The sequence below is a fragment of the Aythya marila genome, assembly GCF_965140915.1.
Source record: "Aythya marila genome assembly, chromosome: 1".
Classification (NCBI taxonomy): domain Eukaryota; kingdom Metazoa; phylum Chordata; class Aves; order Anseriformes; family Anatidae; genus Aythya; species Aythya marila.
Window position 1 is genome coordinate 67,811,337 of NC_139042.1, and position 12,867 is coordinate 67,824,203.

The window sequence follows — 12,867 nt, forward strand, 5'->3', positions numbered from 1 at the left end:
TATATTTATTTCACCCAGTAGGACAAAAAGGAAACCTTCACACGTGTTGTCTGCTTCAAGGGAGACGAAACTGTAAAATATGTTCAGTTCATGAAGTACTGACTTTAAAGTTCAGATATGAAATTTGATAAATCTTCTTGGAAGAATACAACCAGATTGTTTCATTTTGTTCCTTCAAAAGATAAATCATTTAGACCTCGATATCATAATAGGTGTCACTGACAGAAACGCAACCCCCCAAACTGCAAGTGTAACAATGATTCAGAAGGAACAGAGTACAGTCCCTACCAGACACAAAAGTGGATCATAAATAAATTTAAAAAAAAATACTAATACAGTATTAGCAACACCTCTCCCAGGCCTAAGAAAAGCCAAAAGAAGTTCCACTTGGCATATGAAATATGCTTCCCTCCTCACTAGATCTCATGATATCAAGTTTCTCTTTCTAAAGCATTTTCCTTTCTTGCTGCAAATAATCTCACCTGCAACCAAGCACAAGTGGCTCTTTTCCTTTCCTTTATCAATAACTAGGTCAGATGCACTTTTTCCCTTTACTTACACCAACAGAACTTAGCAAAGACCAAATCTAATGCCCAGAGATTTTTCCCTGTAATCATACTCACAGTGCAGCTGTGAGAAAGGAGTCATGCCTATTCCCTGCTTCACACTTAAAATTTAGGTATTCAGACCAAAAATAGTCCATTAAAGTAGCAAATATTAGGATGCTACTCTTACAACTGCTCACAGTTTCAAAAAAAAAAAATCATTTAATCTACATGCTATTAAAATGCAGTTAACTCTTAGTGAAATTGTGAATCAGAGAACAGTTTTCTGTCCATGTATATCTCTCTCATTTATTGCCACCCACTTACAACACACAATTGGCCCACCAAATATTTGAATCTATATCCACAAAACAAGGGAAACACATTTCTGCAAAACTCAGGACCACCAAGACACCAGCAGATATTCAACTACCAGAGTTTCAGCATGGCCAATTTATAAATCCAGAAGTGAAGTATTAACAGAGAAAATCAAGTATTTATTGAATAACAGAATATTGAAGGACCAAACACGTAAGTAAAAGTAGAGGGCTCAAAGAACTATTTGACAAGTGAAGGCTAAAATCCACCAACCCATTTTATCCCCAAAATTGGGCATAATACTGGGCAAATACTTTCTGTTACAACAGCACAAGTATCGATGCGCTTCCTTTTTGTTTAAATATTGACAATTTGCATTTTCTAGACCTTAAGTTTTCCTCTATGCTGATAGAACAAGCCAAACATAAAGCAATATGACGAATCTCCTCACTGTACAGGATATTGCCAGGGATACATACTTCTAGTCAAGAGGAAAAAAAAGCACATCTCAAATGTACTTAATAGTCTGTCTTACATGCTGACACGATAAGTAGTATATTTCTTAAAGAAATGTAACCCTCAAACAGAGAATGCAAGATTTCTAAACCAATCTCCACAGGCCCCAAGAGGAAAGACTCAACTTTTTGGCCGTTTGCACCTTAAAAACAGCTGACTTGGTGTTTCAGCGATTTAAGAGCTGCTTTTACACGCAGTTTAACTGGCTGTGCCCCAGAGGCAGCACAGACAGCTGAAATAAAAATGCCACCCATCACCTCTACACCTAGAGTCGAGCCCTAGCAGCAGGCTAACTATGTCACACGTAGGCCCACGCGCAGGCCTCGCACTTTTTATTGCGTTGAGTGCAGCACGTCAGATCATTAAGCACAACTACTTACCTTCTTCTACTCTTAATGGAGGGGATCAAGTCAAATCCCAGCCTGAAATAGCTTGAAGAGACCAAACTATAAGCTCCACTACTACTACTAGTAGTGGCTGCCCAACTGGCACTACTAGAGGGGCCTGCCCATATGGTTGTGCAGGTACTAAGCCTTTAAACAGCTCGTATTTTACATGGATAGCCTCAAAAGTGACTTTTCACATGGCAACTTTGCAGAAAGTATGTACAAACATAAAACGCATGTTTTTATGCTACTGGCAAAAAGTGCTTCTAGCGCTTTATGTCTTCCAGGCTTTAAGGGGAGGGGAGAAGGGGCACATGCATTACGGGTGGGTTTTGGTTTCGGTTTTAAATCTACTCGAGTCTTGAAAAGGAAAACTTCTTTGGGGGAAAATATCTGAAATCAAACACTGAAAAAACCTAATTGGCAGACATTAAGCTTTAACACCCACCGGTAAGAACAATTCAGGAATAACAAGGAAGACAGTTCAGCTGTCACAACAGTGGCATAAATATAGCACAAGACTCTTTCTAACCTTGGCTTCCGCAGCTGAAGAGTCAAAGCTTTCCAAGAAATCTACACTTAGCGCCACATTTCCACTTGGAAGAGGAGACAGAGCAGGCTTTGAGCCTGGATGAAGTAAAAATTAAGGCTGCATGCGTTCATCCGCAATGCAGAAAGTTATGATTCTTTTAAAGAGCTGTAAAGCACGAACGTCACTGGAAAGCCAAGTTCAGATACTGGCTCCCGTGACTGAGAGTTTATTTCCATACTGACCTTGAACTTCCTTATCGTAAAATTGTGGTCTAGGGCTCTTAGCCAACTCTGTGTTGTTGTGAAGATTTTGAAATGTATAACGCAGTCAACAACGTAATCATTTCATTAATTGGAATTAGGATTCTGAATTCTAATGATTCTAACTTTAAGTACTTCACAACCCCAAGTTTCAGAAGCCCAAGCACCTTCGTAAGGAACCTCCTCCTCCAAGTCCTCCAGAAGGTCCCACCCATCCTCCCTAGGCCCTAAATTCAGCCCTTGCAAGGGTTTTCACCCCAACCCCAAGAGTACCCGACAGAGGAACCTGAAAGCACCAGTATACTCAAACAGTTTTCAATTTTGTCACCAAATTGCTTTTGTATCAGGATCTTTATATATATAAAACTATATATGACTGGAATGACTTTAGCTATTCAAGCTCTTTATGTTTTGGACTCCAAGGAGACTTGCTGTCGATCAGATTCATGCACTGAAGAGCATCAAGGAGACCTGGAAAGCTCGAAGCTGAGAGCTGAGTGCTACTGCACTGCTGAGAAGGGATCATTTGCCTAATTTTCTTCTGAGGCTGCTTCAGAAGCGAAGCCAGAGCCACCTTTCTTATTCACATGCTTTTGATCCCAGCCTCTATTTTTGATGCCAGATATGAAGAGAGTTTGCTCATCCCCTAGTTCTGGTACCGGTAAAACAGCAGTAAAGGGGAGCGAGAGTTAGGTGTGCACGTTCCACTCACAAACCTCAGCAAGCAGTTTTCAGAGCATTAAATGACTGCCTCCAAGGGCATCTGTGCCAAACACAGGGCAAAACTATGCAGTGGGAGAAGAAACAGCAGTAAGGCTGATTAAAGGAGATAGCAGTAATCCATAACAAGTACGCAGGAATTACCACATTTCAGAAGCCAAACAAAACTTCAGAATTACAACCCTGAGCAAAAAAAAGGGTTCTGTACTTCCCCTATGCAGTTTCACTGCTGCTTGCCCTTTAAACAGGATTACAGGGCTTCAGAACATTCAAAACCATTTTGCAGGTAGCATATAGGAACATTCATACTGAAGAAACATCGACCTTACTGACCTAGATAGAACATCAAGAACATCTACTTCAATATTTTAAAGATGCTGTTCTTGCCTGAAGGGTTCCAGCATTAGTTGTGTGCACGGACTACTGAAAACCTGCATCACACAGTGAAAAAGCAAGACACTTACTACTAGATTCCTGCATATTCAGTGGGCCGCCAGCCAAATGCTGTGCCAGCACACAATTCTGTGCCTCAGCAGGATCAAATACACCCAAACCACCCCAAATACGTACTTGGAGAATGGTTAAGAAAGGCAGGAGCAATACAGGAAATTCAGCAACATCCCTGGTGAAACCACAGCATCGTCAGCACAGCAACAGAAAGTGACACTCAAAAAATACTAATAATAATCCAATCTAAGCTACTTGGTTTACATGTTTACTACAAAGTGGTAAAAAATCTGCCTGTAAAAAAGAAGTATGAAACATTTTCAGTGTGAAGATTAAGAGAGCTGGGAATAAATGAGGAGCTGTCACCTACCTCGGCTCAGTCAGATGTACAAAGATGGCCAGTAGCTCTCCTACTTATAACATCCCAAGCAGTTGCAAGGTATTGAGTCAGAAAAGCAGAAAGTCCCTGTGACTGATATGCATATGATCTGTAACAGACCATCCCACTGCCTCTTTTGCTTGTGCACCAAGGAATCAACATTTAAGACTAAAACCCCAGTTAAAAATTACAATACACAGCCTCAGCTATTATAACATCTGATGAAAAATACTAAAATAGCACCTACCTTACGGTGGTGGTTGGTTGGTTTGCTGGGTGTGCTTTGTTTTTTCATTTTAACATGAGGAACTATCCTGGAACAAGGTTTTTTTTTTTTTTTTTTTTTTTTCTGATGCAATTGCTTGCAACAGCTAGAACCTAGAAATTCCCCATGGAAGACATTGTGAGGCCAGAGTTCACCCTAACATAAAGTTTGATTTATGGATGTCCAGGCTTATGTTAATCTTACTTTCCATACACCCTGGTCTGCTTTAGTCTTTTAAGGGCATTCTTTGCCTTTTTGCTTCTAACTCGTGTGTACAATTAGAGAGACTGATTTTTGCAGCAGCTAGAAAGTTTGAAGTTTTGCCTTGTCTTTTGCAGTCTAGGATATTACAGGGGTTAATTAGCTCAAATCTCACCAGAAGTTGTCATGCCACAGGATATGATTTAACTAAAATATGATTAAAAACTTAGTAGTTTCCTAATGAAATATTTCAGAACAGTTACAAGTATTTTAATTATCATTCATCTCTTCCCTGACAGGTTAAAAAGTGACTCCAAGTACTGCCATAGTTAATATATTCAAGCGATTTTTGCAGCTTGACAAACAAAAAACTGGGCATTAGAAACTACAAAGGCTTCCTTCTTGAGCGCTGCCCCAGCAAACAAGGCCAAACGTGGGGAAGACAGGACTACAGCCATCGAAATAAGATCAGTACACCTTGCATTTTCCTTTGCTCATTGAATTTCTGCAGCCCAAATGTGTGACTCCCTTTCCTCACCAAACGAGCTCCTCCGGCTTTCTGCGTGAGTAAAACAACAGCAGCATTTCACAGGAAATCTGATAACCGACCAGCAAGACCACCAGCAAACACGCATGTTTTCTTCGTGCTCTTTCCTAAGATCTTCCACAATGATGACTGAGCACACCTGTAATAGCACCTGCACTGCACGAGCCCCAACGCAGAGCAGAAGTTCATTAGGAACAGGCACCGCGTGCCTCTGAGGCAGGGATGGCATCCCGACTAGGCAGCGGGAAGAGAAATAGAAAACTATTAATCCATGCGTGAACTGAAAGAGTGGAGCAATGGGATTAATTAGCAGTATACAAAGGAGCCGAGCTGCCCTCATTTATATCAATTTCACTCCATTGAAATTAGTTAAATGAAACTCAAAAAAGAAACAGAATTTAGCTTGGGATGAGAACGAGCCTTTAACTACTGGAAAGCCAACAGCCAGCTTTGCAAACAAAGTCAGAGGGAGAATACTCTCCTGCCAAAACAAAAAAGTACATGCAGACTCAAAGATTACAAATATTTCTTTGACTTTTGCTCAAAGCGTACAAGTGCTACGCAGAGCAACACAAAAGTTTGCCTGCGCTTTAAAGCTGAGATAATAAGTAAAATTATGTTAAAATATTTTATTCAGGGTTGCTTTCAAACCGGCTCTGTAAAGAAGTTCAGATGTCAGAAAAAGCTGTGCAATTAAAGGCAGACTGAAAAAAGCATTCACGCGCACGGGGCAGAAGAGACAGAAAGTTGACACAGCAAGAAAGTTGCGTCACTGCTGCAGACTCGCTGCCCACATTCCTGCATAATCAGAAGGCTCATTTTTGCTGAGGCCACTTGCGAGATATTTCATCATCTGCATGACACCGGCTCCCCTAGCCAACTTCAAAGGAACATCACCGTCATTAAGTCGTTTGCTTCTGCTTAAAAAAAAAAAAAAAAAAAAAAAAAAAACACACACAACCTGAACTTCAAAAAGGCTGAAAGAAGCTGAGCCATCTGTTTGGTTTTGCATTAGTGGGAGACCAAATGAAAATGGTGTATCTTTAACCAGGTCTTTATCGTCACCCCCCTAAAGCACTTTACCCATCCTCTGTACGTGTGGGTCGCTAAGCCCAGTAATAAGGGAGGATTTCCAAATAGGAGCTGATCAGCTCGTAACTAAATTAGCAAGTTACAAAGGCTGTGTGGCATATCTGTTGATGTCTTAACTCACAGGTGTTAAGGTATGTAGGCATATGCAGGAGTCTGAAAATTGGGAAAGAACGAGCTGCACTCCTTCCTCTGGCCACGAAGTGAGGGGTAGCCACGTGAGCACCAGGTCGACTCAGTCAAGCATGATGCAGAAGTGCACCTCCCTATGTTCCCCAGGAAGATGAAGGAAGCTGGGGAAGCTACCTAATTACACAAGGCAGCAAGGAAGTAAGACCTGACTAAAAGGGCAATTGGTTTTTATTCAGGCTCTCAGGATAATGATTTCGTTTCATAGAATTCAAGAGTCATGCCTTCTCTTTCAAGTTTGGCCACGGAAGGAGACAGGAATAACTATCAGCTAGGCCAAACCTTCTGAAAAAGGCACAGAAAAGGTAACCCTTAACCCCAACAGATTGTAGGGAGGAGGAAAAAAAAAAAAAGTACAAAAAAAAAACAGACAAAAAAGTCTCCTTTACATATCCTAGACAAAAATACCCCTCACCACAACCTAAAATTCCCACTTAAACAAAGGTATAGCAAAACTTCAAGACCTTCAAGCTCCTGGGGGGGGGGGGGGGAAACACAGTTCTTCAAGGCTCGGTTTAAGTGTTTAGGACCCAAGGTGGCTAAAAGCATGGAATATGAAGCACTACGTACAGAAGTATCAGTCAATTGCCCCTGAACGATTAGTTTTGGGCTTTTTTTGTTTAGAAAAAGCACACATGACAAAAATGACCCCCAAGTCCACTGCTTCATAGCTTCTGTGTATTTCTCATGGCATTTTTGTGATGTGTTCTGATTTTGATACAATTTAAACCACTTCCTGAAACACACTCTAGATAATCTATAATCCTGAGAGGCACAGGATACCCACCCACATGAACTACAACTAAACCCATACTTCATCTAGCAGCGTGCACCTAAAGGAACACATTTCTGCATTAAAATAGCACATTCACGTTTAAAATCTCCAGACTACTGTAAAAAATAAATAAATAAAAATGACACGTAAGAAGAATAAGTCATCAGTGCTGCAAGCACAGGGATCAAAACACACATCAGCTGTGAGATACCAGCTGCTTTCAGACCAGAACACCCACCTGGCTGCACTGCACTTTTTTTTTTTTTTTCTAAGCAAGTCAAGCTTAGTGACTGAATTGATTATGTGCACACACAGTCTGTGTGCAGAATGATTTCCTCACAGTCCAGGGGACTTTATTTTTTGGCAGAGAAAGGAAAAATAAGGAATATCATGCAAGTAGTAAAAGTTATTGAATTGGAGGTTCTGTCCAGAGCTACACCACGGAGTCCCAGGCAGCTTCTGAGCAGTGAACTGCACAGAACAAGCATATGGCAACGCACGCGAGGCTGGAGTCAGGAAAACAGGACAGTGCTAATGCAATTAAAACCGGCCGAGGTATGCAGAGCTGTCAGCTTGTCTGGCTGGATAGCGCAAGTGTCAACAACAGCAGCAGCAAAGTTTAACTTACCATAAAGCCCTTTATTCCCCGTGAGGTTTTCCAGAGATCTTCATGGAACTGGAACAGTTTTCTGCAATGCCTGCTGGCTTGCAGCAGCTATTTCTACACTTTTCATAAACAGTAATTATAGATTAGATTTAGATGCCTTGGTGAAGGTAACAGATGAAGAGAATCGAGGTCTAGATGTGAAAAACTGCTTCTAACACTTTATCAAGTGGATGGCAGCGCTTTGTGGTTTATGCTGCCATTACTGCAAATGTTTGAGGATCCTCACAGTGTTTATGCAGTGATATGATGCTTTGCTTTCAAAAAAATATCCAACAAAATGTATAAAAACGGTTTTCTTACAAATATGCAATGCTTATGTTAAAAACCATAGCTTTGGGGAGTGCATAAATATACTTTTGAGTAGAACAGGCCAATAAATTTCTCTAACGGAGGAGTTATTTTGCACTGCTGTACTCCATCTTTCCATACACAATCCTGGCAGCTCCCAAATGAGATGTGCAAAACAGGGATCTCGGGGGCTTATCAGCTGCTGGAGAAGCTTTGTTGTGGAACTATTCTCCAGAAGCAGACAGAGACAGCTGCTGTAAATTTTCTGGGGTACAGAATGTTTCTCAACTACAGGTGCTTGCAGGCTTTGGAGCCTCCACAGAACTTCCCAAGGCAACACCTAAAAGATTTCATTTAATACTCTAACAAGAAAGGGCCAAGCAGAATGATTAATAGACGGTGCCAGCAATTTAATTTGCAGAATAGGAAGCAATATATAGCAGCAGCAGCAGCACCGTACGTCTTATTTTAGCAGCAGTGTTCGTTCTTGGCTGCAGAATCACAGCTGGCACCTGTAACTTCCAAAGCAATACGCATGAATGATCAGAGCGGTATGCCCAGGCACCAGCTCACCATATCAAAGGGCACAGGAACAAACACACCTAAAGATTATGTGCTGGAAGCTGAAGAAAACTACGAAGAAGAAAAGAAAGAGAGGACTAAGCTGGGAGAAGAGGGGAAAAATGCATATGAAAAGCTGAGAAAGCCAAGGGGAAAGATTGAGGTTCCAGGCAGGAAATTATTTGTAGCTTACTGCTTATAGAACATTGACTCGAAAAATCTACAGCAGCAGTGTGAGGCTTGAATTCAAAGCACACAGTTCTGCAGTTTAAAAACAGCCCTGCTTCCCACGCATTAAAAAAAAAAAAAAATCCTATACCAAACTCACAAAAACAGCAGGGGAGAACCTTGACATACCTTCTGCCATCACAGCCCTATCCAAAAACCAAAGCACAGCACCATCGCTCCCGGGAGGTGCCAGATTACACATCAAGACACCCACACTTCCATTAGGGGTGTCTGGATGATCAGATGGCTCGTATTTTTATTGACAGCTTTGCTGGGAGGTTGCATCTGAAAGCGAGCGACCAACACAGCCGCACGGCTTCCAGGGGAAGCCATTAAGGCAGCTTCCATATGGCCCAGCAGCGATTTACGACCCGAGACGCTCTTCACCTTCACAAAGCACCTCTACCACGCCGGCTGGCCACCCTGCATAAACACATCCCTCATCCACGGAGCCACGCACACCAACCCAGGGGCAGGAGGCAATAATAAACTCCACGGGAGCGCAGCAGAGGTGCTGGTAGAGCAGGAACGGCTTTGAAGGTGTGTTTGTTCGGACAGCAGCGTGTTCGTAACAGGCAGTGATCCCACATTCCCATTCCTGCCCTACTCACCGCTGCTATCGCCTCCCTCAGGGACTCGTCCTTGCGTACTTACAGCCGGCTCCCACGCCAAAATTCAGCCTCATTTACCTGGAAATAATTCATTCCTAATCAGCAAGGCCTCTGCTGTACTCAGCAGAAATGCAGGAGGGGAAACCTCACAACCTAAGTCAAAGCTGTGGGGGTGAAAGGGGAAAAGAGGAGGAGGGCAGAGTCAAGATGACGGGTACCTCCTGTAACTTGTCTCAGTACGTCAGGAGAAAAGCAGAAAATCTCCCTTCTGTCACACCAGGGCCCAAAGCAACATTTGCCACACTGACACACACCTGCATCTTCCCATGTGCTTCCTCTGCGCTGCAAGCTGTGCCCTTGAGCTGCTGCGTGCAGCCAGAAGGGATGCAAGGGACTGCATCTAAAACGTAGCTGTCAGGGAACGAAAGGGGAACTGCAACAGCAAGGAGAGGGACTGGGGGTGTCCAAGCCAGTCCCCCAGCTCACCCCTTGCACTGCCACGTGCTTTGCAGCCCCGTAACACAGAATTGCTGCTCCGGTAGCAGTTGGTGAGCTGTGCTGCGTTTGCAAGGCCTCAAGCTTGCTTTGGCTGAACTTCTCCTAAGCCGCCTGTAACTTTTGCTTGATTTAGCTGTGGCAGCAATCTTTCTAATTGACCAGGTGTCCATGCCTAATTGGGCTTCACTGCTGTTTACCCTGGCATGCTGCAACCAGAGCTTCACGCAGGGAGCAGCGGCGAGCAGTTACCCTCACAGAACGAGGTATTCCCAACCCTAGCACAGCGTCGCAGCAGAGAAACACGGGCCTGGTATGAACGCAGAGGCGCTGAGAGGTGGAGACGCAGGCACGGGACATAAACAGATGCCTCGTACAGGGCACGGCACCGGACACCCCACAGCTCTCCAAGGTCAGCTGAAAGAAACAGGGACCTGGACAGAACTGGTTTAGGGGTAATAAACAGAACAAAGAAATCGTATTAAAGACAGGCCACCTTTCGGGTGTTTGGATACAGCATGCAGCTGCAGACCAAGAGCAAAGACATAAAAGCATGTTAGCAAGCATATAAAAATGATCTCATGTGTTTCCTACGGTGAGGAAGACAAAACCATCCACACAAGCACTCGTATCGCTCCTCGTGAAGGACACCTGATGCTGACAGCTCGCCACAAAAGCTCACCTCCCCCAGGGTGAAACCACCAAGCGTAGGGCTCGGAGCAGCAGTGAGCCGGTAAGCTATTTTAACTGCATCCTTGTTCCTTCTTTTTCTGTAACAATCAGATTTCAGTTATTCTAACAATGAGCTGCTGGCTTCTCTTTTAAGCTTCCTTCTTTTAGCCATAAATGAGATTTTCCACATGGCAACCGACAGAGGCCTGAGCCTGGTACTTTACAGACACACGGAAGAGGACGAGGCACCTGGCGGGCATGAAGGCTCTCCGAGTCTCTCCCACAGCCACCACTGCCACTGGAAGGGCCCAGGAGAGCAGCGCTCCAGGACCCAAAGGCTTCTGTGTGATTCTGGAGCACAAGTCCTGTGAGGAGCAGCTGATGGCACTGGGGGTGTTTGGGCTGGGGAAGAGGAGGCTCAGGGGAGACCTCATTGCTCCCTGCAGCTACCTGAGAGGAATATGTGGAGAGCTGGGGTCGGCCTCTTCTCACAGGGAACCAGTGACAGGACCAGAGGGAATGGCCTCAGGTTGCCCCAGGGGAGGTTCAGGCTGGCAATGAGGAGACATTTCTGCTCAGAAGGAGCAGTCAGGCACTGGGACGGGTTGCCCACGGAGGTGGTGGAGTCACCGTCCCTGGGGGTGTTCAAGGAGAGGTTGGGCCTGGTGCTTGGGGACATGGGTGATCCTGGAGGGCTTTCCAACCCTGATGGTTCTGGCACCTACTGCAGCACGTACAAAGAGCACGAGGCCAACCCTCCTGCAGCGCACTAAAATCCAGCCCCTCTTCCTTCCTCCCCAGCTGACTCTTGACTCATCTCCCCGCCAGCGCTGCTCCTGAGGCGCACCCGGGGAACACAGCCCAGGACACGCGATGCCGACAGGCCCTACCAAACAGCCTGCGCGGTGCGGCGAAAAGCGCGAGGAAAAAATAGTGAAGACGAGGCAAATGTTGGCTAACGAGACACTCGTACTGCCCAGAAAGCGAGATCTGGCAGGGGTACTCCCCAAAAAAAGGCGCATTCAGCGGCTCACGCTGCCCGCGGCCTCGTGGCTACGGCTCTACCCCGAGCACCCTCAGCCGCCGCAGGGCCACAACCCGGCACCCTGACGAGCCGCTGGCCCGCACCCGTTGGCAGCCGGCTCCCCCAACGGCCCCAACGGCCGCAACGGCCTCCAACGGCCCCCTCTCCGCCACGAGGCCGCGGCCGGGGCCTGACTCAGCGGCGCCGCACCGGCGCTGTCACGTTCCCGGGGAGGGACGAGGCGGAGACGGGAGCCTGAAGGCAGCCTCGCTACCGCCGCCTCCTCCTCCTCCTCCTCCTTACCCGTCCTCGCTCTTGTTCTTCTGCTTCTTGCCCATGGCGGCGGCCGCTCGTCGCCCGCCTCAGCGCCGCCACCGCCGGCCGCCCGCCCGCAGCCCCGTGCATACGGCGAGCCGCCCGCACCCGGCCCCGGCCCCGCACCCGCACCCGGCCCCGGCCCCGCCTCAGCCTCAGCCTCGGCCCCGCCTCAGCCCCGGCCCCGGCCCCGGCCACGCAGCGCCGCCCGCCGGCACGGAGGGCCCGGAGCAGGAGCCGGCGAAAAAGACACAGGAACCTTTATTATTATTATTTATTTATTTATTTTATTATTTATTTAATTATTTATTATTTAATTATTTTATTTATTTATTTATTTATTTATTTTATTTTTGCCGCCCGCCCCTCTCTCTTATCAGCCCCCCCCCCCCCCCGCCACCGCCGCCGAAGGAGCTTTATCTCCCCGCCCCACCTGCCCACCCGCCGCGCTCATTTCCAGGAAACGCTTTAAAAATAAAAAAAATAATTAAAAAAAAAAAAAGCCAAAAAACGAAACTTTATTATTACTATTTATTTATTTATTTATTAATCGTTTGGAATATCCCCGTTTTCTCGCACACACACACACACCCGCCGCCGCCGCCTCGCTCTTCCGCAGCCATCGGTCCCCCGCGGCCGCCCTTACCTCAGGGCCGCTCATGGCGGCGGCGGCGGCGGCGGCGCCCCCTCCCCGCCTCCCTCCCGCCCTCCCTCCTCCGCCTCAGCCCCCACCGCGGCCGTTAACGGCCGCCCAACGGCCGCCGCCGCCGCCGCCCCCGCCCCCCCTCACAATAACACCGCGCACGCGCGCGCGCTGGCCACCCTCGGGAGGAGCGG

At 46.2% G+C, this 12,867-nt stretch overlaps 1 protein-coding gene across 1 annotated transcript in view; it reads right to left on the minus strand.

Annotated features, from left to right (window-relative positions):
* Window positions 1–12,175, minus strand: part of EIF5B (eukaryotic translation initiation factor 5B) — a 32,520-nt gene extending 20,345 nt beyond the window's left edge. Inside the window, exon 1 of the mRNA XM_082774105.1 lies at window positions 12,019–12,175. Within this exon, the coding sequence (XP_082630231.1) occupies window positions 12,019–12,053 (35 nt within the window). The 5' untranslated portion in view covers window positions 12,054–12,175. The remainder of the gene's footprint in view (window positions 1–12,018) is intronic.
* Window positions 12,176–12,867: the final 692 nt, after the last annotated feature.